General features: G+C 42.6%; 1 protein-coding gene and 1 long non-coding RNA gene across 5 annotated transcripts; one reads left to right on the forward strand and one right to left on the reverse strand.

Annotated features, from left to right (window-relative positions):
- Positions 1 to 16,566: 16,566 nt before the first annotated feature.
- LOC147987981 (uncharacterized) lies at positions 16,567 to 17,218 on the forward strand. The gene is made up of 2 exons (XR_015617760.1): positions 16,567 to 16,757; positions 16,882 to 17,218. It is a non-coding gene; the product is annotated as an uncharacterized LOC147987981 (long non-coding RNA).
- Positions 17,219 to 17,715: 497 nt separating this feature from the next.
- Positions 17,716 to 25,114, reverse strand: LOC125540448 (nodulin homeobox). 4 transcript variants are annotated; one of them, XM_048704066.2, is made up of 17 exons: positions 24,583 to 25,113; positions 23,842 to 23,967; positions 23,620 to 23,775; positions 23,296 to 23,379; positions 23,071 to 23,196; positions 21,946 to 22,161; positions 21,361 to 21,492; positions 21,173 to 21,256; positions 20,903 to 21,064; positions 20,496 to 20,787; positions 20,289 to 20,405; positions 20,123 to 20,195; positions 19,906 to 19,966; positions 19,470 to 19,580; positions 18,969 to 19,391; positions 18,790 to 18,824; positions 17,716 to 18,624 (listed from the first exon to the last, which is right to left on the reverse strand). In XM_048704066.2, the coding sequence occupies exons 2-17, from the start codon at positions 23,965 to 23,967 to the stop codon at positions 18,072 to 18,074; spliced, it is 2,751 nt and encodes a 916-aa protein (XP_048560023.2). In that variant the 5' UTR covers positions 24,583 to 25,113; the 3' UTR covers positions 17,716 to 18,071. The 4 variants fall into 4 exon arrangements, with proteins under 4 accessions (XP_048560023.2, XP_048560021.2, XP_048560024.2 ...); XM_048704064.2 differs by having other exon boundaries at positions 24,579 to 25,113; XM_048704068.2 differs by having other exon boundaries at positions 18,370 to 18,624; positions 18,785 to 18,824; positions 24,579 to 25,114.
- Positions 25,115 to 25,744: the final 630 nt, after the last annotated feature.

The raw sequence follows: 25,744 nt of genomic DNA on the forward strand, positions 1-25,744 counted from the left end.
AGGTCGGATCATCGGCGAAGAAGACGTGGATGAAGAGACGATCAATTTACCATATGGGCTTTGTGTCAACAATAGATTGTGCAAAGATGGATGGGTCTGCTTGTTTTGTCTCCTCAATCAAGAGTGCTACCCGTCCATGGTTGCATGTAAGAAAGATTGTCTGAAACCCTCTGCTACTGACATGGTGTCCATGACAATGACCCAATCTCATTTACCCGCCCCCTCTCCCGCATCTTCATTAGGTTCAATTTGAATTACCTATATTTTTCCCGGGACCCAATGTATATTGTGTGAAAAAATAATTTGGAATAGAAGTATCTACATTAGTTGTGTTGGGGAACGTAGTAATTTCAAAAATTTCCTACACACATGCAAGAACATGGTGATGCATAGCAACGAGAGGGGAAAGTGTGTCCACGTACCCTCATAGACCGAAAGCGGAAGCGTTAGCACAACACGGTTGATGTAGTCGTACGTCTTCACGATCCGACCGATCAAGTACCGAACGCACGACACCTCTGAGTTCTGCACACGTTCGACTCGATGACGTCCCTCGAACTCCGATCCAGCCGAGTGTTGAGGGAGAGTTTTGTAAGCACGACGGTGTGGTGACGATGATGATGTTCTACCGATGCAGGGCTTCGCCTAAGCACCGCTATGATATGATCGAGGTGGATTATGGTGGAGGGGGGCACCGCACACGGCTAAGAGATCAAGAGATCAATTGTTGTGTCTATGGGGTGCCCCCTGGCCACGTATATGAAGGAGTAGAGGAGGGGAGGGGCCGGCCCTCTCTATGGCACGCCCTAGGAGAGTCCTACTCCAACCGGGAGTAGGATGCCCCCTTTCCTAGTAGAACTAGGAGCCCTTCCAAGTAGTAGGAGTAGGAGAGAAGGAAAGGGAAAAGAGAAGAGAAGGAAGGAGGGTGCGCAGCCCTTCCCCCTAGTCCAATTCGGACTAGGCCTTGGGGGGCGCGGCCCGCCTCTCTCTCTTTCCCCTAAAGCCCAACAAGGCCCATATACTCTCCGGCAAATTTCCGTAACTCCCTGGTACTCCGATAAATACTCGAATCACTCGGAACCTTTCCGATGTCCGAATATAGTCGTCCAATATATCGATCTTTACGTCTCGACCATTTCGAGACTCCTCGTCATATCCCCGATCTCATCCGAGACTCCGAACTATCTTCGGTACATCAAAACACATAAACTCATAATATAACCGTCATCGAACTTTAAGCGTGCAGACCCTACGGGTTTGAGGACTATGTAGACATGAACGAGACACGTCTCCGGTCAATAACCAATAGCGGAACCTGGATGCTCATATTGGCTACTACAAATTCTACGAAGATCTTTATCGGTCAAACTGCATGACAACATACGTTGTTCCCTTTGTCATCGGTATGTTACTTGCCCGAGATTCGATCGTCGGTATCTCAATACCTAGTTCAATCTCGTTACTGGCAAGTATCTTTACTCATTCCGTAATACATCATCCCGCAACTAACTCATTAGTTGCAATTCTTGCAAGGCTTATAGTGATGTGCATTACCGAGTGGGCCTAGAGATACCTCTCCGACAATCGGAGTGACAAATCCTAATCTCGAAATACGCCAACCCAACAAGTACCTTCGGAGACACCTGTAGAGCACCTTTATAATCACCCAGTTACTTTGTGACGTTTGGTGGCACACAAAGTGTTCCTCCGGTAAACGGGAGTTGCATAATCTCATAGTCATAGGAACATGTATAAGTCATGAAGAAAGCAATAGCAACAAACTAAACGATCAAGTGCTAAGCTAACGGAATGGGTCAAGTCAATCACATCATTCTCCTAATGATGTGATCCCGTTAATCAAATGACAACTCATGTCTATGGCTAGGAAACATAACCATCTTTGATCAACGAGCTAGTCAAGTAGAGGCATACTAGTGACACTTTGTTTGTCTATGTATTCACACATGTATTATGTTTCCGGTTAATACAATTCTAGCATGAATAATAAACATTTATCATGATATAAGGAAATAAATAATAACTTTATTATTGCCTCTAGGGCATATTTCCTTCAGTCTCCCACTTGCACTAGAGTCAATAATCTAGTTCACATCGCCATGTGATTTAGCACCAATAGTTCACATCACCATGTGATTAACACCCATAGTTCACATCGTCATGTGACTAACATCCAAAGGGTTTACTAGAGTCAACAATCTAGATCACATCGCTATGTGATTAACACCCAAAGAGTACTAAGGTGTGATCATGTTTTGCTTGTGAGAGAAGTTTAGTCAACGGGTCTGCCACATTCAGATCCGTAAGTATTTTGCAAATTTCTATGTCAACAATGCTCTGCACGGAGCTACTCTAGCTAATTGCTCCCACTTTCAATATGTATCCAGATTGAGATTTAGAGTCATCTGGATCAGTGTCAAAATTTGCATCGACGTAACCCTTTACGACGAACATTTTTGTCACCTCCATAATCGAGAAACATATCCTTATTCCACTAAGGATAATTTTGACCGCTGTCTAGTGGTCTACTCCTAGATCACTATTGTACTCCCTTGACAAAAACAGTTTAGGGTATACAATAGATCTGGTACACAGTATGGCATATTTTATAGAACCTATGGCCAAGGCATAGGGAATGACTTTCATTCTCTTTCTATCTTCTATCGTGGTCGGGCTTTGAGTCTTACTCAGTTTCACACCTTGTAACACAGGCAAGAACTCTTTCTTTGACTGTTCCATTTTGAACTACTTCAAAATCTTGTCAAGGTATGTACTCATTGAAAAAACTTACCAAGTGTCTTGATCTATCTCTATAGATCTTGATGCTCAATACATAAGTAGCTTCACCGAGGTCTTTCTTTGAAAAACTTTTATTCAAGTATCCGTTTATGCTATCCAGAAATTCTATATCATTTCCAATCAGCAATATGTCATCCACATATAATATCAGAAATGCTACAGAGCTCCCACTCACTTTCTTGTAAATACAGGCTTCACCGCAAGTCTGTATAAAACTATATGCTTTGATCAACTCATCAAAGCGTATATTCCAACTCCGAGATGCTTGCACCAGTCCATAGATGGATCGCTGGAGCTTGCACATTTTGTTAGCACCCTTTAGATCATTAAAACCTTCTGGTTGCATCATATACAACTCTTCTTCCAGAAATCCATTCAGGAATGCAGTTTTGATATCCATTTGCCAGATTTCATCAAATGTGGCAATTGCTAACATGATTCAGACAGACTTAAGCATCTCTACGAGTGAGAAAATCTCATCGTAGTCAACACTTTGAACTTGTCAAAAACATTTTTGCGACAATTTGAGCTTTGTAGATAGTAACACTACTATCAGTGTCCATCTTCCTCTTGAAGATTCATTTATTCTCAATGGCTTGCCGATCATTGGGCAAGTCAACCAAAGTCCATACTTTGTTCTCATACATGGATCCCATCTCAGATTTCATGGCCTCAAGCCATTTCGCGGAATCTAGGCTCATCATCGCTTCCTCATAGTTCGTAGGTTCGTCATGGTCAATTAACATGACCTCCAGAACAGGATTACCGTACCACCCTGGTGCAGATCTCAGTCTGGTTGACCTACGAGGTTCGGTAGTAACTTGATCTGAAGTTACATGATCATCATCATTAGCTTCCTCACTAATTGGTGTAGGAATCACAGAAACATATTTCTATGATGAACTACTTTCCAATAAGGGAGCAGGTATAGTTACCTTATCAAGTTCTACTTTCCTCCCACTCACTTCTTTCAAGAGAAACTCCTTCTCTAGAAAGGATCCATTCTCAGCAACAAATATCTTGCCTTCGGATCTGTCATAGAAGGTGTACCCAACAGTTACTTTTGGGTATCCTATGAAGACGCACTCCTCCGACTTGGGTTTGAGCTTATCAGGTTGAAACTTTTTCACATAAGCATTGCAACCTCAAACTTTAAGAAACGACAGCTTAGGTTTCTTGCCAAACCATAGTTCATACGGTGTTGTCTTAACGGATTTAGATGGTGCCCTATTTAACATGAATGTAGCTGTCTCTAATGCATAACCCCAAAACGATAGTGGTAAATTGGTAAGAGACATCATAGATCACACCATATCTAATAAAGTACGGTTACGACGTTCGGACACACCATTACACTGTGGTGTTCCAGGTGACGTGAGTAGTGAAACTATTTCACATTGTTTTAACTGAAGGCCAAACTCGTAACTCAAATATTTTACTTCTGCGATCATATCATAGAAACTTTTATTTTTGCTATGATGATTCTCCACTTCACTCTGAAATTCTTTGAACTTTTCAAATGTTTCAAACTTGTGTTTCATCAAGTAGATATACTCATATCTGCTCAAATCATCTGTGAAGATCAGAAAATAATGATACATGCCGCGAGCCTCAATATTCATCGGACCACATACATCAGTATGTACGATTTCCAACAAATCTGTTGCTCGCTCCATTGTTCCGGAGAACGGAGTCTTAGTCATCTTGCCCATGAGGCAGCAAGCATCAATTGATTCATAATCAAGTGATTCCAAAATCCCATCAGCATGGATTTTCTTCATGCGCTTTACACCAATATGACCTAAACGACAGTGCCACAAATAAGTTGCACTATCATTATTAACTTTGCATCTTTTGGCTTCAAAATTATGAAAATGTGTATCACCACGATCGAGATCCAACAAACCATTTTCATTGGGTGTATGACCATAGAAGGTTTTATTCATGTAAACAGAACAATAACTATTCTCTAACTTACATGAATAACCGTATTGCAATAAACATGATCAAATCATATTTATGCTCAACGCAAACACTAAATAACATTTATTTTAGGTTTAACACTAATCCCGAAAGTATAGGGAGTGTGCGATGATGATCATATCAATCTTGGAACCATTTCCAATACACATCGTCACTTCACCCTTAACTAGTCTCTGTTCATTCTGCAACTCCCGTTTCGAGTTATTATTCTTAGCAACTGAACTAGTATCAAATATTGAAGGGTTGCTATAAACACTAGTAAAGTACACATCAATAACATGTATATGAAATATACCTATGTTCACTTTGCCATCCTTCTTATCCGCCAATTACTTGGGGTAGTTCTGCTTCTAGTGACTAGTCCCTTTGCAGTAGAAGCACTCAGTTTCAGGCTTAGGTCCAGACTTGGGATTTTTCACTTGAGCAGCAACTTGCTTGCCGTTCTTCTTGAAGTTCCCCTTTCTTCCCTTTGTCCCTTTACTTGAAACTAGTGGTTTTGTTTACCATCAACACTTGATGCTTTTCTTGATTTCTACCTTCATCGATTTCAGCATCATGAAGAGCTTGGGAATCGTTTCCGTTATCCCTTGCATATTATAGTTCATCACGAAGTTCTACTAACTTGGTGATGGTAAGAGAATTCTGTCAATCACTATTTTATCTGGAAGATTAACTCTCACTTGATTCAAGCGATTGTAGTACCCAGACAATCTGAGCACATGCTCACTGCTTGAGCTATTCTCCTCCATCTTTTAGCTATAGAACTTGTTGGAGACTTCATATCTCTCAACTCGGGTATTTGCTTGAAATATTAACTTCAACTCCTGGAACATCTCATATGGTCCATGACATTCAAAACGTCTTTGAAGTCCCGATTCTAAGTCGTTTAAGCATGGTGCACTAAACTATCAAGTAATCATCATATTGAGCTAGCCAAACGTTCATAACATCTGCATCTGCTCCTGCAATAGGTTTGTCACCTAGCGGTGCAACAAGGACATAATTCTTCTGTGCAGAAATGAGGATAAACCTCAGATCACGGATCCAATCCGCATCATTGCTACTAACATATTTCAACTTAGTTTTCTCTAGGAACATATCAAAAATAAAACAGGGGAGCTAAACGTGAGCTATTGATCTGCAACATAGATATGCTAATACTACCAGGACTAAGTTCATGATAAATTTAAGTTCAATTAATCATATTACTTAAGAACTCCCACTTAGATAGACATACCTCTAATCCTCTAAGTGATCACGTGATCCATATCAACTAAACCATGTCCGATCAACACGTGAGATGGAGTAGTTTCAATGGTGAACATCATTATGCTGATCATATCTACTATATGATTCATGCTCGACCTTTCGGTCTCAGTGTTCCGAGGCCATATCTATTATATGCTAGGCTCGTCAAGTTTAACCTGAGTATTCCGCGTGTGCAACTGTTTTGTACCCGTTGTATTTGAACGTAGAGCCTATCACACCCGATCATCACGTGGTGTCTCAGCACGAAGAACTTTCGCAACGGTGCATACTCAGGGAGAACACTTGTACCTTGATAATTAGTGAGAGATCATCTTATAAAGCTACCGTCGAACTAAGTAAAATAAGATGTATAAAAGATAAACATCACATGCAATCAAAATATGTGACATGATATGGCCATCATCATCTTGTGCCTTTGATCTCCATCTCCAAAGCATCGTCATGATTTCCATCATCACCGGCATGACACCATGATCTCCATCATATTGATCTATATCAATGTGTCGTCACATGGTCGTCTCGCCAACTATTGCTCTTGCAACTATTTCTATCGCATAGCGATAAAGTAAAGCAATTATTTGGCGCTTGCATCTTATGCAATAAAGAGACAACCATAAGGCTTCTGCCAGTTGCCGGTAACTTCAACAAAACATGATCATCTTATACAACAACTAATATCTCATCACGTCTTGACCATATCACATCACAACATGCCCTGAAAAACAAGTTAGACGTCCTCTACTTTGTTGTTGCAAGTTTTACGTGGCTGCTACGGGCTGAGCAAGAACCGTTCTTACCTACGCATCAAAACTACAACGATAGTTTGTCAAGTTAGTGCCGTTTTAACCTTCTCAAGGACCGGGCGTAGCCACACTTGGTTCAACTAAAGTTGGAGAAACTGACACCCGCTAGTCACCTGTGTGCATAGCACGGCGGTAAAACCAGTCTCGCGTAAGCGTACGCGTAATGTCGGTCCGGGCCGCGTCATCCAACAATACCGCCAAACCAAAGTATGACATGCTAGTAAGCAGTATGATTTATATCGCCCACAACTCACTGTTGGGGAACGTAGCATAAATTCAAAATTTTCCTACGTATCACCAAGATCTATCTATGGAGAAACCAGCAACGAGGGGAAGGAGAGTGCATCTACATACCCTTGTAGATCGCTAAGCGGAAGCGTTCAAGTGAACGGGGTTGATGAAGTCGTACTCGTCGTGATTCAAATCACCGATGATCAAGTGCCGAACGCACGGCACCTCCGCGTTCAACACACGTACAGCCCGATGACGTCTCCCATGCCTTGATCCAGCAAGAAGAGAGGGAGAGGTTGATGAAGATCCAACAGCACGACGGCGTGGTGGTGGATGCAGGGCGTCACAGTAGCAGGGCTTCGCCTGTACTATGAAGGAGAGACGTAACGGGGAGAGAGGAAGCACCAAAGGCTGAGGTATGAAATCCCTCCTCTCCTCAACTATATATAGGAGGACCAAGGGGGGGTGGTGCGCCAGCCCAGGAGATCTAATCTCCTTGGTGCGGCGGCCAGGGGAGGTTTCCCTCCCCCCCAAGGCACCTCGGGGTGCCTTCCACCACTTGGACTCCTCCTTGGTGGAAACCCTAGGCGCATGGGCCTATAGGGGCTGGTGCCCTTGGCCCATATAGGCCAAGGCGCACCCCCTACAGCCCATGTGGCCCCCCGGGACAGGTGGCCCCACCCGGTGGGCCCACGGGACCCCTCCGGTGGTCCCGGTACAATACCGATAACCCCGAAACTTGTCCCGATGGCCGAAACAGCACTTCCTATATATAATTCTTTACCTCCGGACCATTCCGGAACTCCTCGTGACGTCCGGGATCTCATCCGGGACTCCGAACAATATTCGGGTTACTGCATACACATATCTTCATAACCCTAGCGTTACCGAACCTTAAGTGTGTAGACCCTACGGGTTCGGGAGACATGCAGACATGACCGAGACGTTCTCCGGTCAATAACCAACAGCGGGATCTGGATACCCATGATGGCTCCCACATGTTCCACGATGATCTCATCGGATGAACCACGATGTCAAGGACTTAATCAATCCCGTATACAATTCCCTTTGTCTAGCGGTATGTTACTTGCCCGAGATTCGATCGTCGGTATCCCTATACCTTGTTCAATCTCGTTACCGGCAAGTCTCTTTACTCGTTCCGTAACACATCATCCCGTGATCAACTCCTTGGTCACATTGCGCATATGATGATGTCCTACCGAGTGGGCCCAGAGATACCTCTCCGCTTACACGGAGTGACAAATCCCAGTCTCGATTCGTGCCAACCCAACAGACACTTTCGGAGATACCTGTAATGCACCTTTATAGTCACCCAGTTACGTTGTGACGTTTGATACACCCAAAGCACTCCTACGGTATCCGGGAGTTGCACAATCTCATGGTCTGAGGAAAATGATACTTGACATTAGAAAAGCTATAGCATATGAACTACACGATCTAGTGCTATGCTTAGGATTGGGTCTTGTCCATCACATCATTCTCCTAATGATGTGATCCCGTTATCAACGACATCCAATGTCCATGGTCAGGAAACCGTAACCATCTATTGATCAACGAGCTAGTCAACTAGAGGCTTACTAGGGACATGGTGTTGTCTATGTATCCACACATGTATCTGAGTTCCCTATCAATACAATTATAGCATGGATAATAAACGATTATCATGAACAAGGAAATATAATAATAACCAATTTATTATTGCCTCTAGGGCATATTTCCAACAGTCTCCCACTTGCACTAGAGTCAATAATCTAGTTCACATCACCATGTGATTAACACTCACAGGTCACATCGCCATGTGACTAACACCCAAGAGTTTACTAGAGTCAGTAGTCTAGCTCACATCACTATGTGATTAACACTCAATGAGTTCTAGGTTTGATCATGTTTCTTGTGAGAGAGGTTTTAGTCAACGGGTCTGAACCTTTCAGATCCGTGTGTGCTTTACAAATCTCTATGTCATCTACTAGATGCAGCTACCACGTTCTATTTGGAGCTAATCCAAATAACTGTTCTACTTGGAGCTATTCTAAATTGTTGCTCCATTATATGTATCCGGTATCTCTACTCAGAGCTATCCGGATAGGTGTTAAGCTTGCATCGTCGTAACCCTTTACGACGAACTCTTTTACCACCTCCATAACCGAGAAACTTCCTTAGTCCAATAGTTACTAAGGATAACTTTGACCGCTGTCCTGTGATCTATTCATGGATCACTCTTGTACCCCTTGACTGACTCATGGCAAGGCACACTTCAGGTGCGGTACACAGCATAGCATACCGTAGAGCCTACGTCTTAAGCATAGGGGACGACCTTCGTCCTTTTTCTCTATTCTGTCGTGGTCGAGCTTTAAGTCTTAACTTCATGCCTTACAACTCAGGCAAGAACTCCTTCTTTGAACACCTTCAAGATCATGTCAAGGTATGTGCTCATTTGAAAGTACCATTAAGCGTTTTGATCTATCCTTATAGATCTTGATGCTCAATGTTCAAGTAGCTTAATCCAGGCTTTCCATTGAAAAATACTTTCCAAATAACCCTACATGCTTTCCAGAAATTCTACGTCATTTCCGATCAACAATATGTTAAAACATATACTCATCAGAAATTCTATAGTGCTCCCACTCACTTCTTTGGAAACACAAGTTTCCCATAAACTTTGTATAAACCCAAAATCTTTGATCATCTCATCAAAGCATACATTCCAACTCCGAGATGCTTACCCAGTCCTTAGAAGGATTGCTGGAGCTTTGCATACTTATTAGCATCTTTTCAGGATTGACAAAACCTTCCGGTTGTATCACATACAACCTTTCCTCAGAAAATAGTCGAGGAAACTATGTTTTGACATCCTATCTGCAAGATTTCATAAATAATGCAGTAATCGCTAATATAATTCCAACAGACTCTTAGCATCGCTACGAGTGAGAAAGTCTCATCGTAGACAACTCCTTGAACTTGTCGGAAAAACATCTTAACGACAAGTCGAGCTTTCTTAATGGTGACATTTACCATCATTGTCCGTCTTCCTTTTAAAATCCATCTATACTCAACAGCCTTACGACCATCAAGTAGTTCTTCCAAAGTCTACACTTTGTTTTCATATATGGATCCTCTCTCGGATTATATGGCCTCGAGCCATTTATCGGAATCTAGGCCCACCATCGCTCCTCCATAGCTCGTAGGTTCATTGTTGTCTAGCAACATGACTTCCAAGACAGGATTATGTACCACTCTGAAGTAGTACGCATCCTTGTCATCCTACGAGGTTTGATAGTGACTTGATCTGAAGTTTCATGATCACCATCATAAGCTTCCACTTCAATTGGTGTAGGTGCCACAGGAACAACTCTTTGTGCCCTGCTATACACTAGTTGAAGTAACGGTTCAATAACCTCATCAAGTCTCCACCATCCTCCCACTCAATTCTTTCGAGAGAAACTTTTCCTCGAGAAAGGACCTGATTCTAGAAACAATCCCTTATTGCTTTCGAATCTGAGACAGGAGGTATACCCAACTGTTTTGGGTGTCCTATGAAGATGCATTTATCCGCTTTGGGTTCGAGCTTATCAGCCTGAGACTTTTTCACATAAGCGTCGTAGCCCCAAACTTTTCAAGAAATGACAGCTTAGGTTTCTCTAAACCATAGTTCATACGGTGTCATCTCATCGGAATTACGTGGTGCCCCTTTTAAAGTGAATGTGGTTGTCTCTAATGCCTAACCCATAAACTATTGTGGTAATTTGATAAGAGACATCATGGTATGCATCATATCCAATAGGGTGCAGTTATGATGTTCGGACACACCATCACACTATGGTGTTCCAGCCTGTATTAGTTGTGAAACGATTTCCACAATGTCTTAATTTTGTGCCAAACTCGTAATTCAGATATTCATCTCTATGATCATATCATAGATCTTTTATCCTCTTGTCACGACGATCTTTCAACTTCACACTGAAATTACTTGAACCTTTCAATAATTCAGACTCGTGATTCATCAAGTAAATGCACTCAACATCTACTCAAATCATCTATGAAGAAAGAACATAACGATATCCACTACATGCCTCAGCACTCATTGGACTGCACACATCAAAATGTATTACTTCCAACAATTTGCTTTCTAGTTCCATTTTACTGAAACCGAGGATTTCAGTCATCTCGCCCATGTGGTATGATTTGCATGCCTCAAGTGATTCAAAATCAAGTGAGTCCAAACGGTCCATTTGCATGGAGTTTCTTCATGCATACACACCAATAGACATGGTTCGCATGTCTCAAACTTTTCAAAAATGAGTGAGTCCAAAGATCCATCAACATGGAGCTTCTTCATGCGTTTTATACCGATATGACTTACGTGGCTGTGCCACAAGTAGGTGGTACTATCATTACTATCTTTTGGCATGAATATGTGTATCACTACGATCGAGATTCAATAAACCATTCATTTCAGGTGTAAGACCATTGAAGGTATTATTCAAATAAACAGAGTAACCATTATTCTCCTTAAATGAATAACCGTATTGCGATAGACATAATCCAATCATGTCTATGCTCAACGCAAACACCAATATCGATGGTAGAGGGAGCGTGCGATGCATGATCATATCAACATTGGAAACACTTCCAACACATATCATCAGCTCACCTTTAGCTAGTCTCCGTTTATTCCGTAGCTTTTATTTCGAGTTACTAACACTTAGCAACCGAACCGGTATCTAATACACTGGTGCTACTAGGAGTACTAGTAAAGTACACATCAACACAATGTATATCCAATATACTTCTATCGACCTTGCCAGCCTTCTAATCTACCAAGTATCTAGGGTAATTCTGCTCCAGTGGTTGTTCCCCTTATTACAGAAGCACTTAGTCTCGGGTTTGGGTTCAACCTTGGGTTTCTTCACTAGAGCAGCAGCTGAATTGCCGTTTCATGAAGTATCCCTTTGTTCCCTTGCCCTTCTTGAAACTAGTGGTTTCACCAACCATCAACAATTGATGCTCCTTCTTGATTTCTACTTTCGTGGTGTCAAACATCACGAACATCTCAAGGATCATCATATATGTCCCTGATATATTATTGTTCATCACGAAGCTCTAGCAGCTTGGTGGTAATGACTTCGGAGAAACATCACTATCTCATCTGGAAGATCAACTCCCACTTGATTCAAATGATTGTTGTACTCAGACAATCTGAGCACAAGCTCAACAATTGGTCTTTTCTCCTCAGTTTGTAGGCTAAGAAAATCGTCGGAGGTCTTATACCTCTTGATGTGGGCACGAGCCTGAAATCCCAATTTCAGCCCTCAAAACATCTCATATGTTTCGTGACGTTTCAAAAACGTCTTTGGTACCTCAACTCTAAACCGTTTAACTGAACTATCACGTAGTTATCAAAATGTGTATGTCAGATGTTCGCAACATCCACAGACCACGTTCGAGGTTCAGCACACACTGAGCGGTGCATTAAGGACATAAGCCTTCTATGAAGCAATGAGGACAATCCTCACTTTACGGACCTAGTCCGCATAATTGCTACTATCAACTTTCAACTGATTTTTCTCTAGGAACATATCTAAACAGTAGAACTAAAGCGTGAGATATGACATAATTTGCAAAATTCTTTTGACTATGTTCAGGATAATTAAGTTCATCTTATGAACTCCCACTTAGATAGACATCCCTCTAGTCATCTAAGTGATTACATGATCCGAGTGAGCTAGGCCGTATCCGATCATCACGTGAGACGGACTAGTCATCATCGGTGAACATCTTCATGTTGATCGTATCTACCATACGACTCATGCTCGACCTTTCGGTCTTCTGTGTTCCGAGGCCATGTCTATGCACATGCTAGGCTCGTCAAGTTAACCCTAAGTGTTTTTGCTGTGTAAATCTGTCTTACACCCGTTGTATGTGAACGTAAGGATCTATCACACCCGATCATCACGGCGTGCTTCGAAACGACGAACTGTAGCAACGGTGCACAGTTAGGGGAGAACACTTCTTGAAATTTTAATGAGGGATCATCTTATTTACTACCGTCGTTCTAAGCAAATAAGATGTATAAACATGATAAACATCACATGCAATCAAATAATAGTGACATGATATGGCCAATATCATATAGCTCCTTTGATCTCCATCTTGGGGCTCCATGATCATCTTGTCACCGGTATGACACCATGATCTCCATCATTGTGTCTTCTTGAAGTTGTCTCGTCATCGACATGCAAGTCGTGATTCCCTTGACAAGAACATGATCAATCTCATACATCACATATATCATTCATCACATCCTTTTGGCCATATCACATCACATAGCATACCCTGCAAAAACAAGTTAGACGTCCTCTAATTGTTGTTTGCATGTTTTACGTGGCTGCTATGGGTTTCTAGCAAGAACGTTTCTTACCTACGCAAAACCACAACGTGATATGCCAATTGCTATTTACCCTTCATAAGGACCCTTTTCATCGAATCCGATCCGACTAAAGTAGGAGAGACAGACACTCGCTAGCCACCTTATGCAACTGGTGCATGTTTGTCGGTGGAACCGGTCTCACGTAAGAGTACGTGTAAGGTTGGTCCGGGCCGCTTCATCCCACAATACCGTCGAATCAAGATTGTACTAGTAACGGCAAGCATATTGAACAAAATCAACGCCCACAACTACTTTGTGTTCTACTCGTGCATAGAATCTACGCAATAAACCTGGCTCTGATACCACTGTTGGGGAACGTAGCATAAATTCAAAATTTTCCTATGTATCACCAAGATCTATCTATGGAGAAACCAGCAACGAGGGGAAGGAGAGTGCATCTACATACCCTTGTAGATCGCTAAGCGGAAGCGTTCAAGTGAACGGGGTTGATGAAGTCGTACTCGTCGTGATTCAAATCACCGATGATCAAGTGCCGAACGCACGGCACCTCCGCGTTCAACACACGTACAGCCCGATGACATCTCCCATGCCTTGATCCAGCAAGAAGAGAGGGAGAGGTTGATGAAGATCCAGCAGCACGACGGCGTGGTGGTGGATGCAGGGCGTCACAGTAGCAGGGCTTCGCCTGTACTACGAAGGAAAGACGTAACGGGGAGAGAGGAAGCACCAAAGGCTGAGGTATGAAATCCCTCCTCTCCTCAACTATATATAGGAGGACCAAGGGGGGTGGTGCGCCAGCCCAGGAGATCTAATCTCCTTGGTGCGGCGGCCAGGGGAGGTTTCCCTCCCCCCCAAGGCACCTCGGGGTGCCTTCCACCACTTGGACTCCTCCTTGGTGGAAACCCTAGGCGCATGGGCCTATAGGGGCTGGTGCCCTTGTCCCATATAGGCCAAGGCGCACCCCCTACAGCCCATGTGGCCCCCCGGGACAGGTGGCCCCACCCGGTGGGCCCACGGGACCCCTCCGGTGGTCCCGGTACAATACCGATAACCCCGAAACTTGTCCCGATGGCCGAAACAGCACTTCCTATATATAATTCTTTACCTCCGGACCATTCCGGAACTCCTCGTGACGTCCGGGATCTCATCCGGGACTCCGAACAATATTCGGGTTACTGCATACACATATCTTCATAACCCTAGCGTTACCGAACCTTAAGTGTGTAGACCCTACGGGTTCGGGAGACATGCAGACATGACCGAGACGTTCTCCGGTCAATAACCAACAGCGGGATCTGGATACCCATGATGGCTCCCACATGTTCCACGATGATCTCATCGGATGAACCACGATGTCAAGGACTTAATCAATCCCGTATACAATTCCCTTTGTCTAGCGGTATGTTACTTGCCCGAGATTCGATCGTCGGTATCCCTATACCTTGTTCAATCTCGTTACCGGCAAGTCTCTTTACTCGTTCCGTAACACATCATCCCGTGATCAACTCCTTGGTCACATTGCGCATATGATGATGTCCTACCGAGTGGGCCCAGAGATACCTCTCCGCTTACACGGAGTGACAAATCCCAGTCTCGATTCGTGCCAACCCAACAGACACTTTCGGAGATACCTGTAATGCACCTTTATAGTCACCCAGTTACGTTGTGACGTTTGATACACCCAAAGCACTCCTACGGTATCCGGGAGTTGCACAATCTCATGGTCTGAGGAAATGATACTTGACATTAGAAAAGCTATAGCATATGAACTACACGATCTAGTGCTATGCTTAGGATTGGGTCTTGTCCATCACATCATTCTCCTAATGATGTGATCCCGTTATCAACGACATCCAATGTCCATGGTCAGGAAACCGTAACCATCTATTGATCAACGAGCTAGTCAACTAGAGGCTTACTAGGGACATGGTGTTGTCTATGTATCCACACATGTATCTGAGTTTCCTATCAATACAATTATAGCATGGATAATAAACGATTATCATGAACAAGGAAATATAATAATAACCAATTTATTATTGCCTCTAGGGCATATTTCCAACAGCGACATGGTCTTTGGCGGATTCTGTTCAGAAATATTGGTTTGAGTAGGAATAGAGGCGACTGGAAGGTTTGGTAATGTTTCGCTTTTGAACAATGTTGCAGGTCGAAGTGAGTGAGCACACACACTTATAGGAAATTGCTCCAGTGTCTAGAATGGCCACTTTATCGGTTGGGCTAGGATGAGAGATTAGACAAATAGATTAGATTTTTCACCGGGGTCTGTTTATATTGTTGGGATGTGTTATTTAATGATGAAACATGTTTATTGTTTGTCAGGATGTGTTTTTAAGTGTTGAAATATATTCTTAAATGTTTATATCTATTTTAATGTTGAAATGTCTTATTAATTACTGAAATCTTTATAAAGGATGAAATTAAGTGCTGGAATATATTTTTTATTCTTGAGATATATTATTAAGTGCTGAAATATGTTTTTATTGTTGAAATGTCCTAATAAGTGTTGAAATCTTTTCTTCATTTGTTGGAATTCGTTTTTAAGTGTTGAAATATCTCTTCTTGTATGTATGTCTTATTAGTGTTGGAACTTTTTATTGAGCAATTGTCTTATTAAGTGTTGAAATATGTTTTAATAATAAAATCTCCTATCAAGTCTTGGAATCTTCTTTATTGCTTGAATGTCTTATAAGTGTTGGAACTTTTTATTGAGCAAACGTCTTATGAAGTGTCGAAATCTGTTTTTAATAATGAAATCTCCTATCAAGTGTTGGAATCTTCTTTATTGCTCGAATGTCTTATTTAGGTATGCCTTATCAAGTGTTGGAATCTTCCTATTAGAAATAATGGTACTACCATAAGATATGTGCTTCTAGTATGAAGCTCTTAAATGAGGTACTCCCCCCAATCCATATTAATTGTCGCTCAAATGGATGTATATAGCACTAGCTACATCCATTTAAGCGACAATTAATATGGATCGGAGTGAGTACTACAAATTTTAATTAGGCCAGTTAATAGGTACTATATTATTGCTTGACCTTTTCTGCACCGGATCCCCATCTCTCCATCTATACAAGCCCTGTGTTGATAGACCAATTGTGTGTATCTTTTCCCTAGCATTTTCAAACTGCATTAGAAGAGGATGGACAGGTACACAGTTCGCATCAACGGTTTAGCCTTGCTACTGTCTCTCCATCTCCTATGCTCCGCACCTACTGCGCAATGTATGCACTTCCACAGAGAGTTATCAGTTCTTTCTCACCTTTCAATAGTTGTTGCTTGTTTGTAATTAATCAGTCCGAAATGATCAGTTACCATATCAATGGCTAATTGATTGTTGTACCATAGGTCGGATCATCGAAGAAGACGTGGATGACGAGAAGATCAATTTCCCGCATGGGCTTTGTGTCAATGGTAAACCGTGCAAAGATGGATGGCTTTGCTTGTGTTGCCTTGCGAATCTAGAGTGCTACCCGTCCATGGATGCGTGCAAGAAAGACTGTCTGAAACCCTCTCCTGCTGATATGGTGTCGATGACAATGTCCCGTTCTCCTTTACCTGCCCCCTCTCCCGCCTCTTCATTAGGTTTAATTTGAATTACCTATATTTTGCCCGGGACCTAATGGATATTGTGTGAAAAAATAATTTGGAATAGAAGTATCTCATACATTAGTTGTTGCAGTTTGATTTGACATGTTGCATCAATCGTCTTTTTTTTACCAATTATTGCCGGTAACTCAGCTTTTCAACTACTCAACGCCCAGCGAGGATGCCCGGTCATTTTTTGTTAGTTTTACACTACCAGTTTGGTGGTCATGCTCAAGATAGAGTATTGATTATCGGTATTGTGTTTTGGCCAATCTATCGCTCCAAAGATTTTTTTCTGTGTTTAAAATGATGCTGTGCCATGTTTCTGGTGAATCAAGATTAGATGCTAGCATCATTAGCTTCAATATATTAGCAGAAAATATCGGCACGTGCTCTAGTTTAAATGGGACTGAGCATCAACAGCACAACAATAAAAAGAAACTGACAGTCCCCTTCTTGATAGATACATGAACAGCATCTTGGACATGTATTTCACCGGAACCAGGACACCGCATTTCCTGTGATTATGGGTTTTGCATGTCCAACTGCACCTGCTTCCTCAACCTAAAAGTTTGAACCCAAACGCCTCAGGTGTCAAATAACTCCCGGCGCATGTTTCTTATCAACATTCTCAGTTATCAGAAAAGAAAGATAAATTTGTTTGTACGTCGCATGGCAGCATACCAGCGTTGCGACGGATATGTCAGAATTAGTAAACCCTAAGAAGAGGCTGCAACATAAGGATACAGAGTCTTTGACAGATGACAGGGAGGCTAGCTTTCACCAAACACTAGTTACAATAAGTGCCACCATTCATTCCTGGCTTCAGATCCTAGATTGACAGGAAGCTTCTCTCTACTTGCTGTTTGTACCTTCTCGATGCCCAGCCAGACGGGGCCGACGTCAGCTTCTGTCTACATTCCCGACACCACAAAAGGGAACAAACCACCCTACGTCGCCACCGGAGCGAGCCTGACAACATCCCAGGCAACCCTCATCACGCCGCCATGCCTCGACTCTGCCTCCTGGAATGTTCTTCCCGACGCCTCGGAAGGGTGGGGGAGTTCCCTCCATTTCTCAACCTTGAGCTCGGTGACGTCGATGATGCAGACGTGGCTCTCCGCCAGGCTCTTCCCTTGGGCCCTGCCATCAACCTGGAAGATCTCGCCCCTGCCGATTTCATTCCCTTCATTGTCAATCAGCAGAACGGGGCGGCCAGGCTCGAATGACAATGATCTTGTGAACGGGCGGCTCGTCATCATGTCTTGTGTACTTGGCTCGCTGGAGTCTGGGGTAACGAGCCTGCTGCTGCCCTTGGAGTTGGATAAGCCTAGAGCATTCAGCACCCTTGAAGGCGGCAAATAGCTCTCCTCGCCTGCACTCTCTGAGGAGTCACCCAACTGAGAATTAGCTGGTGTAGATGACTTGTCAGCACCCTCGCCCTCGTATGGCACTCCTCTTTCTTTCGCGATACGAGCGAGCTTAGCTTTTCTGTTGTTCAGCCTAGATAGAATTTAAAAGAAAAGGCTATTATTACAAACAGATACAGAATGCAGGCACAAAAGAAAATCTGTATGATACAGGAATAACTAAATTTGAAGGACTAAGAGTTGGTTATATTATGGAGCAGTACATTCATAGGAAAGAAGACGGATAATTTCACCTTACCAATTCTTTAGTTGCGATGATGTGATCTCTGCACCCTGAAAAGTAAGGACGCATTTCCATTAATCAGACAAAGCCAAAACTAGTTAGTCAGACCTAATGAAATATTTACCCAACTGAAAAGGCATATATATATCATTCGCGGCAAGAAAAAAAAAGAAAAGGCATATAATATATATTACCTGCCCACTCAGCTTCTCTGCCCATGTCTGAAGGGAAGCGGCATTCTTATGCATCTCGGGCTCATCAACCAGAGCATTCTCAATTTCATTTACCTGCCCGTCGTTCATGATAGTTCGCTTCTTTCCTCTCCTACTAGGCTGCCTCTCATCCTCGTCCCGGAGACAACTTTCCTTGGTAGGTTCTGGTGTTTTGAAATGGTCTACACTTCTGCAGCGTGGGACCTCCATGCTGGTAGCAGTACTGGGACCCGGATAGCCCGCGCTAGTCGTTCTCGCAACGCCAAGATGGATTAGGTTCTGACCGACTGAATTTTGCAGGACCCCACCATTTGTAGTGGCACGGTTTCTTGGAGTCTCATCCCTAGCATTTCCATCTTGTCTCATGGGGGGCGTCGCCATAGACTCTTCAATGTTTTGCACATCCTGCTAGTATCAGTTTTGGATTGGGATCAAATACATTACCAAGTCAATGGCTAATATTAATGTAATCGATAATGTTACCTTAGGAGGGCCATCCATATTGGGATCTGGAACACTAGCCCTTGCTGGCTGGGGCTGCTGCACCGGTTGCAAGTCTACCTTCATTTCTGATGTGACGTCACTTTTTGCCACCTAAAACATCACATCATGAAATCATCTTACTTAAGAAAATGAGGTACTGGCAAAAACTTTTGAGTAGACTGCTAAGAAGTATGAAGCTGCCACCCAATGCATGGTTCCAGGCTATTTTCTAGTTTACACATTGAGCGCACACCCGTCACACCAACCATACAAAAGAAACAATAAATTTGCCTGAGGACATTATGCACTTTAAAACTATACTTGTAGAAATGTAATTTACTACTTTTACAAATTATCCCTTGAGAACCAGAAAACAGAGACCCTAAACATAATGCTTTGGTATGATGTTTGAGATCAATGAGTAAAGCAAAAAAACCTGCGATATTCTCTGTCCAACTTGCGATTTACACCAACGTTGCAACTTATAAGAAAAATCACTGCAGAGAGGAAAGGTAAAGTTTAGAGAAGCGTCAACAAAGAAGTTGTCAGCTGAGGGCAACAAATTCAAACCAATCAGGCATACGGCAAGAAAGGTATAAAGAATATTGTTTCTATGTGGCACACCAAGGACCAGTCAAAATGACATTACCCACCTTAATAGTTGCACATCTTCCTCATTTAACAAGTTACCAGGGATTAATGATTTAGCATAATGGGACAAAGATCCTGCAAACCGAGCAAAAGAAGACATAAGATATGCAATGCGATGAATTAACATAATCACAACAAATTGCAAAACAGAAAGACAAGCGACTGTACCCAAGTTTGTACAAACTATGGTGATCTCATCGGCTGCTGGATGGTCCAATGATGGCTTGGGACTCTCTGATAACAAGTATTTCTGAAATTTCTGAAGAAAGAGGTCTCTTTCCTGCTCTGTTAACATACATGACAATGGAACTTGCGTTTAACAAGGTTACACAAAAAATCATACAGCGTCTCGTAGCCACTGAGAGAAGATCTGACCTTCGCATATGTTTGGAACAAAGACGTGCAAATTTGCTATTATTTTCACCACACAGGATGTTCTTGTCTGTGCATATTGTATTGAAGGCATGCTGATAGAGCGAAAATTGCATGAATAGTTAACTTTCGCTTCAGTCAGCATATTTGAAGCAGCTAACAGTGCCAGGTCAGCTGCACCAACTGGATCATAATCCAGATTAGCATCATCTTCCATCACTGGCAGATCGACAGAGCACCAACTTGAGACAAACTCATCATGAGGAGTCGCCAAAATTTGCGTCAGAAAGGGAATCTGCAGAGAAGATGAACGAAATTGAATTAGCTAAAATAAGAGTTTTGCGGTTGCAAAAAGACTATATATAACCCTATCAAGGTACGTATTAAAAGCAGTCGGTTTCAAAGCTTACAGTATTAGTTATGAAGGAAGATCTAAAGTTTGAATCATCAGAAAAGACATCAACGAGACGCAATGCACTGATAAGCACAGAACCCATGGGGTAACTCTTATCATGGGAACCGGCAGCAGGTTTTTGTTTTCTTCCAAATGCGATCTTCAGCAAATCAAGAACCTGCAGTAATCATTGTGATAAATTTGATAGGAACCAAATGATATTTTCAAATGCTGCAGAAAAGGAGTAATTTCAACCCCAGCTGTGGTCAGACCTAGGAGAACTAACCTCCAGCCCTAGTTGCATGCTCTTTGGCAAAGTGGCGACTTCATCGAGGTAAGAAATACTTTCAGATTCACACAGTTGTAACAACTACAGAGTATTTAACCAGGCATTAGTTATAAAGGCAACACTGGCAGTATACAGTGGTAGTACTTGAATTAAACAAAGTAATTCAAGACTCATGACAAACTTACGATAGAAAGGATTTTAGCCTTCTGTCTGGAAATGGAAGAAGCAATATCAGTTGATCCTTTCAGCCATTCTGGAACACCTAACTTCAATATCGTAAACGAGAGTGACAGTATGCCTCCATTTCTACAGAGCTCCTGCATTTAGTAACTTCTTGAGTCAATATCCTCCAAGGGCATACAAGATGTAATGATATACAGAAACAGTAACATATTTGAGTACATACTCACTTCTTTTAGTAGAAAACACAGGAAGATGGATGTGTCACTAAATTAAAGTATTATTCCACACACTAGATTAGTCTAGGTTAATCAGTTGATCTATTTTCTGGAGATCTTATGCAAGGGGGTAACAAGATGGAATTGAACTAAAACTGGAGAACAAGTAATGAGTTTTTTTGGGAGAGAGTTAGGGTGATATACTTCTGTTTGCATCACTGATCAGTATGCCGAAACAAGTATATCTTGATAAATCATAAAGAAGAAAAGGAGCTCACATTCAGCAGTTTTCCCCTTAACAGTGGAACTAAAAATACAAGGAAATGCATTTAAAAAAATCAAGGAAATGAGACGCATAGGGATATACGGGACCTTGTTTTTTAAAATACGATCTCGGAATAACTTCTGCTGGCACAGTGACAAAAGAAATTGCAATGATGCTTCGCACTGTTGGCATATGAAGTAAGTGAGTTGTGAGTCAAAAGGGCCAACAGGAAAGGCTTTGGTGCCCAATGTCGATAGCCTGACACTCAATAACCTCATATCTTCGTGCAGACTATCAAAGGCTACATCCATAAAGATATCAACCTGACCACAAAACAGCAAATATTAACAGAGATGAACAGATTGAATACAAAGTACCTAACAGGCAGATCTATGTCTTGCTGGTATAACATTCATATCAAAGGATGCCATAGTGATCCAGGGAGTACACAAAGAAAGAACTACGCGAAGGTCAGGTGTTTGCTTTTTTTTCTACCGAAATATCTTTCTACTGAGATGTATAAACGAAACAGGAATCAATAACTAAACAGTAGTCAGCAAAAACTTATAAGCAACGAAGGTTCAGATAACCCAGTAGAATAGCTAAAGGAAGTTAAATACTAACATAATATCTTAGTATTATATAATAAAATGATGCCTGCGGATAACAGCCTGTAATAATATAGCGCAGAAGTTGACACATTTTAAGAATACTACTAGTTTTAGCTCAGATTGGCCTGGGAGCTACACTTGTTACTAATCTGGTTGAACCACAAAACACCACAAGTATAAATGAATTTGATTGGAATCTCTAAGAAAAGAGTTGACACTCCGCAATATGTTAAGAATTCTATTCAGGATGAGGACAAAACCAGCGATAAACATGTCATTATCATTTATGAAATCAATTTGCAGCGCAACAAGATTATTACAGAAAAGTTGGCCATGATGATGAAAAACAACAAAATCTGGGAGTTCAGAAATCAAAAGCAATGCAAAATAGGGGCGAGGTTAAAAAATACTCCCTCGCCCCCATAATATAATATCTTTTTTGACACTATCATAGTGTCAAAAAAGATCTTATATTATGGGACGGAGGGAGTAGAATTTAAACATTAACATGTTATAAATTCGAGAAGCTAGTTATATGCTTTTATATTTCACAGTTTCTTCAGAATCAAGCCATGGAACGAAATAATCACTAAATTACCATATGGGTTACCTACTACTTACCTTTGGATGTGCAAGAAGAATATGAACAAGCTCATGCCACTGAGATGAGAAGTAACTTGTCATCAGATGAAGACTTCCTGCTACAAGTGATGAATGTATGAAGGGAGAAGCGCCGAGATGATCTTCCTAATTTAGAACAATAGCTGTTACCAGAAATTAGTATGAAATGATAACAATTAAGTATAAGCATGCCGCCCTCAATAAATAATTTGGTGGTTGTCGAACCTTCTTCCAGTGGGACAGAACGGATAGCAGAAAGAATATCAGGTCCATAACTTGTTCAGATAACTTCACATCATCCAGAAGAACCTGCACGAAGATAAACAAGGATTGTGACTCAATGCTCATCTTTTACTCATTTAGCATCTAACCATAAGTAAAAGCAAAATTATTTAACAAATTAAGCTTTATTGGAGAAAGACACAAAGATCATATGATGTGATTCATGAGTCAACTATGACATAGAGAAAGAGAGAAGTCGCAGAATATCAAGATTCAAATGAACAGGGTAAGAAATTCGTATGCGATGAAATGAACGAGAGAAGTCACCTGCTCGAGCTTGGTGTGGCGAGTTGCTAGCTCAGACAAACAATGCAAAAAGCGCACGGCACGGAGCACATATGTCAAATCTGAACCTCTTCCGATATCCAAACTTACAGCAAGAAGATGGAGAGGAAGCGATGACACAAGCTTCTCCATGTCCACCTGCAGAGAAGACGTGTCAGCGAAAGGGTGGCTGAAATAGGTGTGAACATTGTAGCTAATAAGCACCTGCTCTGGACCTCCGGCTTGCGCCTTGGACTGCAAGACGAAGCTGTCGGACTCCTTGAGCATCTCACTAAGTTCCCTAGTGGTCAGCCCACTAAGGTCTTGGACAGCAGAAATCATGTCTATCATCTGCACCCAACAATCGAAATATAAGTATTCTGGTTTGGCGGTAGTGAGAAAATATTCAAACATCTTTCTTGTACATGAAACGGAGCTTAGAGGTGAATTCATTATGCGGTCAAGTAAGTGTCTTGAAAGTAAAGATTCTGCTAACCAAGATGCTTTCACAAAAATGCAGGATCACATATACATGTTGACAGCAACCGACCAACCGACCGAGCGACGACCCCAGTTGGCAACCTGGGCTGAATTTGCCCAGGAAATGTGGGATATTAAGTAGCACTTGCGTGGAGAATTTTGTGGAGCACACACATACATAGTAATCTGTAGTGCTCTCTGCATCTACCAAGAGGAAAAGAGGCAAAAGTATGTGCTTGTGCAGCAGATTCGATCGAACCTAACAAGGCAGAGGCACTAATCTCGACCCCCGTATATGAACTTTTTTTGTGAGCAGTCGGTACAGTACAACCGTAAGAAAAATTCTAGAGGATAATCCCACATGGCTTGTTTACGCTTAATCTCACTAACTAATAATTCATATACGCACCCATCTAGGTGATGATTCAACAAGCGACGGGAAACAAAGATGTAAAGATTACAGGAAATCTGCACACACATACATACATCTGACAATAAACTTCAGAAAGAAATCCCCATCCAAGCGGGGATCAGAAGCGGATCATGGCACCAGTTGATGGCCTAGAGCAGCAGCACGCGGGGACGAACTCTGACCACAGAGTGAAGGGGCGCTGCCACCCCGCTTCCCCCAAGCAGACGAAGAAGAGCCCGCCTCACGCCGAAGCCGCCGCGCCGCTTGACGGAACAGGAGCATGGGTAGACGGGTCGGAGATGTGGTGGCGCAGGGAAGGCCCGCGTCCAGGCGCCTCGCCAGCTCGAGTCATGGAGGCGATGCAATTTGGGCGCGGCCAAAAAGATGGTCGGCCGAGAGGCGATGCAATTTGGGCGCGGCCAAAAAGATATAGGGAAGGGATTTATCTAATGGGGATGTAAAGTGGGGCAAAAGATCTAATTTTCCGGCGCGGCCGGAGCGGTCGCTGGGCAAACGACGGCGAGGAGCGGTGCGGGGGCGTGTGTGTGGCGGCCCTGAGGGGATCCAGAGGATGGGGATCGATTGGGAAGAGGACCTCCCGATCTCTCTCGCTAGGGTTAACAGGAGGTTTGGCTGGGCCTTGGTTGGGCCGGATTTTGGAGAGGAAGGCCTTGCTGCCTGGCTGGAGAGAGGAAGCAGGCTTTGCATTTATTTTTGCCCGTTGCAATGCACGTACATTTGTACTACTCCCTCCGTTCACTTTTATAAGTCATTTCAGACAACTGAAAATAGGCTATTTTGCACATTGTCTCAAATGTCTTTAAGGCCTTATAAAAGTGAACATAGAGAGTAATTTAGTAGTAATAATAATAATACTCGTTAACCAGAGGGGGAACAAAGAATCATCGACCGACAAGGAAAGAAATACCCGAGATCCAATCCAATCCAATCGCTGGCTCGTCCGTCCGTCCGTCCGTCCTGCAATCGACGAGGTAACAAGAGGCGGGCGAAATTGCGGGCAGGCTAAGAGGGTCGTATATTTATTTATTTATGATGAGGTCTATCTATCTATCTCTCGCGCGGGCGGGGAGAAGGAGGAGGCTTCCGGATCCGATTCGCCCACGGCAAGCAAACCAAAGCAAAGGGGGGAAACGGAATAGGACAAGGGCGAGACGAACAACGAGACTCACTCTTCTCTTCCTCTGGCGCTCAGGCAGGCGGAGAGGGAGAGGAGGC

Source organism: Triticum urartu, chromosome 2A (assembly GCF_056163025.1).
Source record: "Triticum urartu cultivar PI428250 chromosome 2A, HENAU_Tu73, whole genome shotgun sequence".
NCBI classification, from domain to species: domain Eukaryota; kingdom Viridiplantae; phylum Streptophyta; class Magnoliopsida; order Poales; family Poaceae; genus Triticum; species Triticum urartu.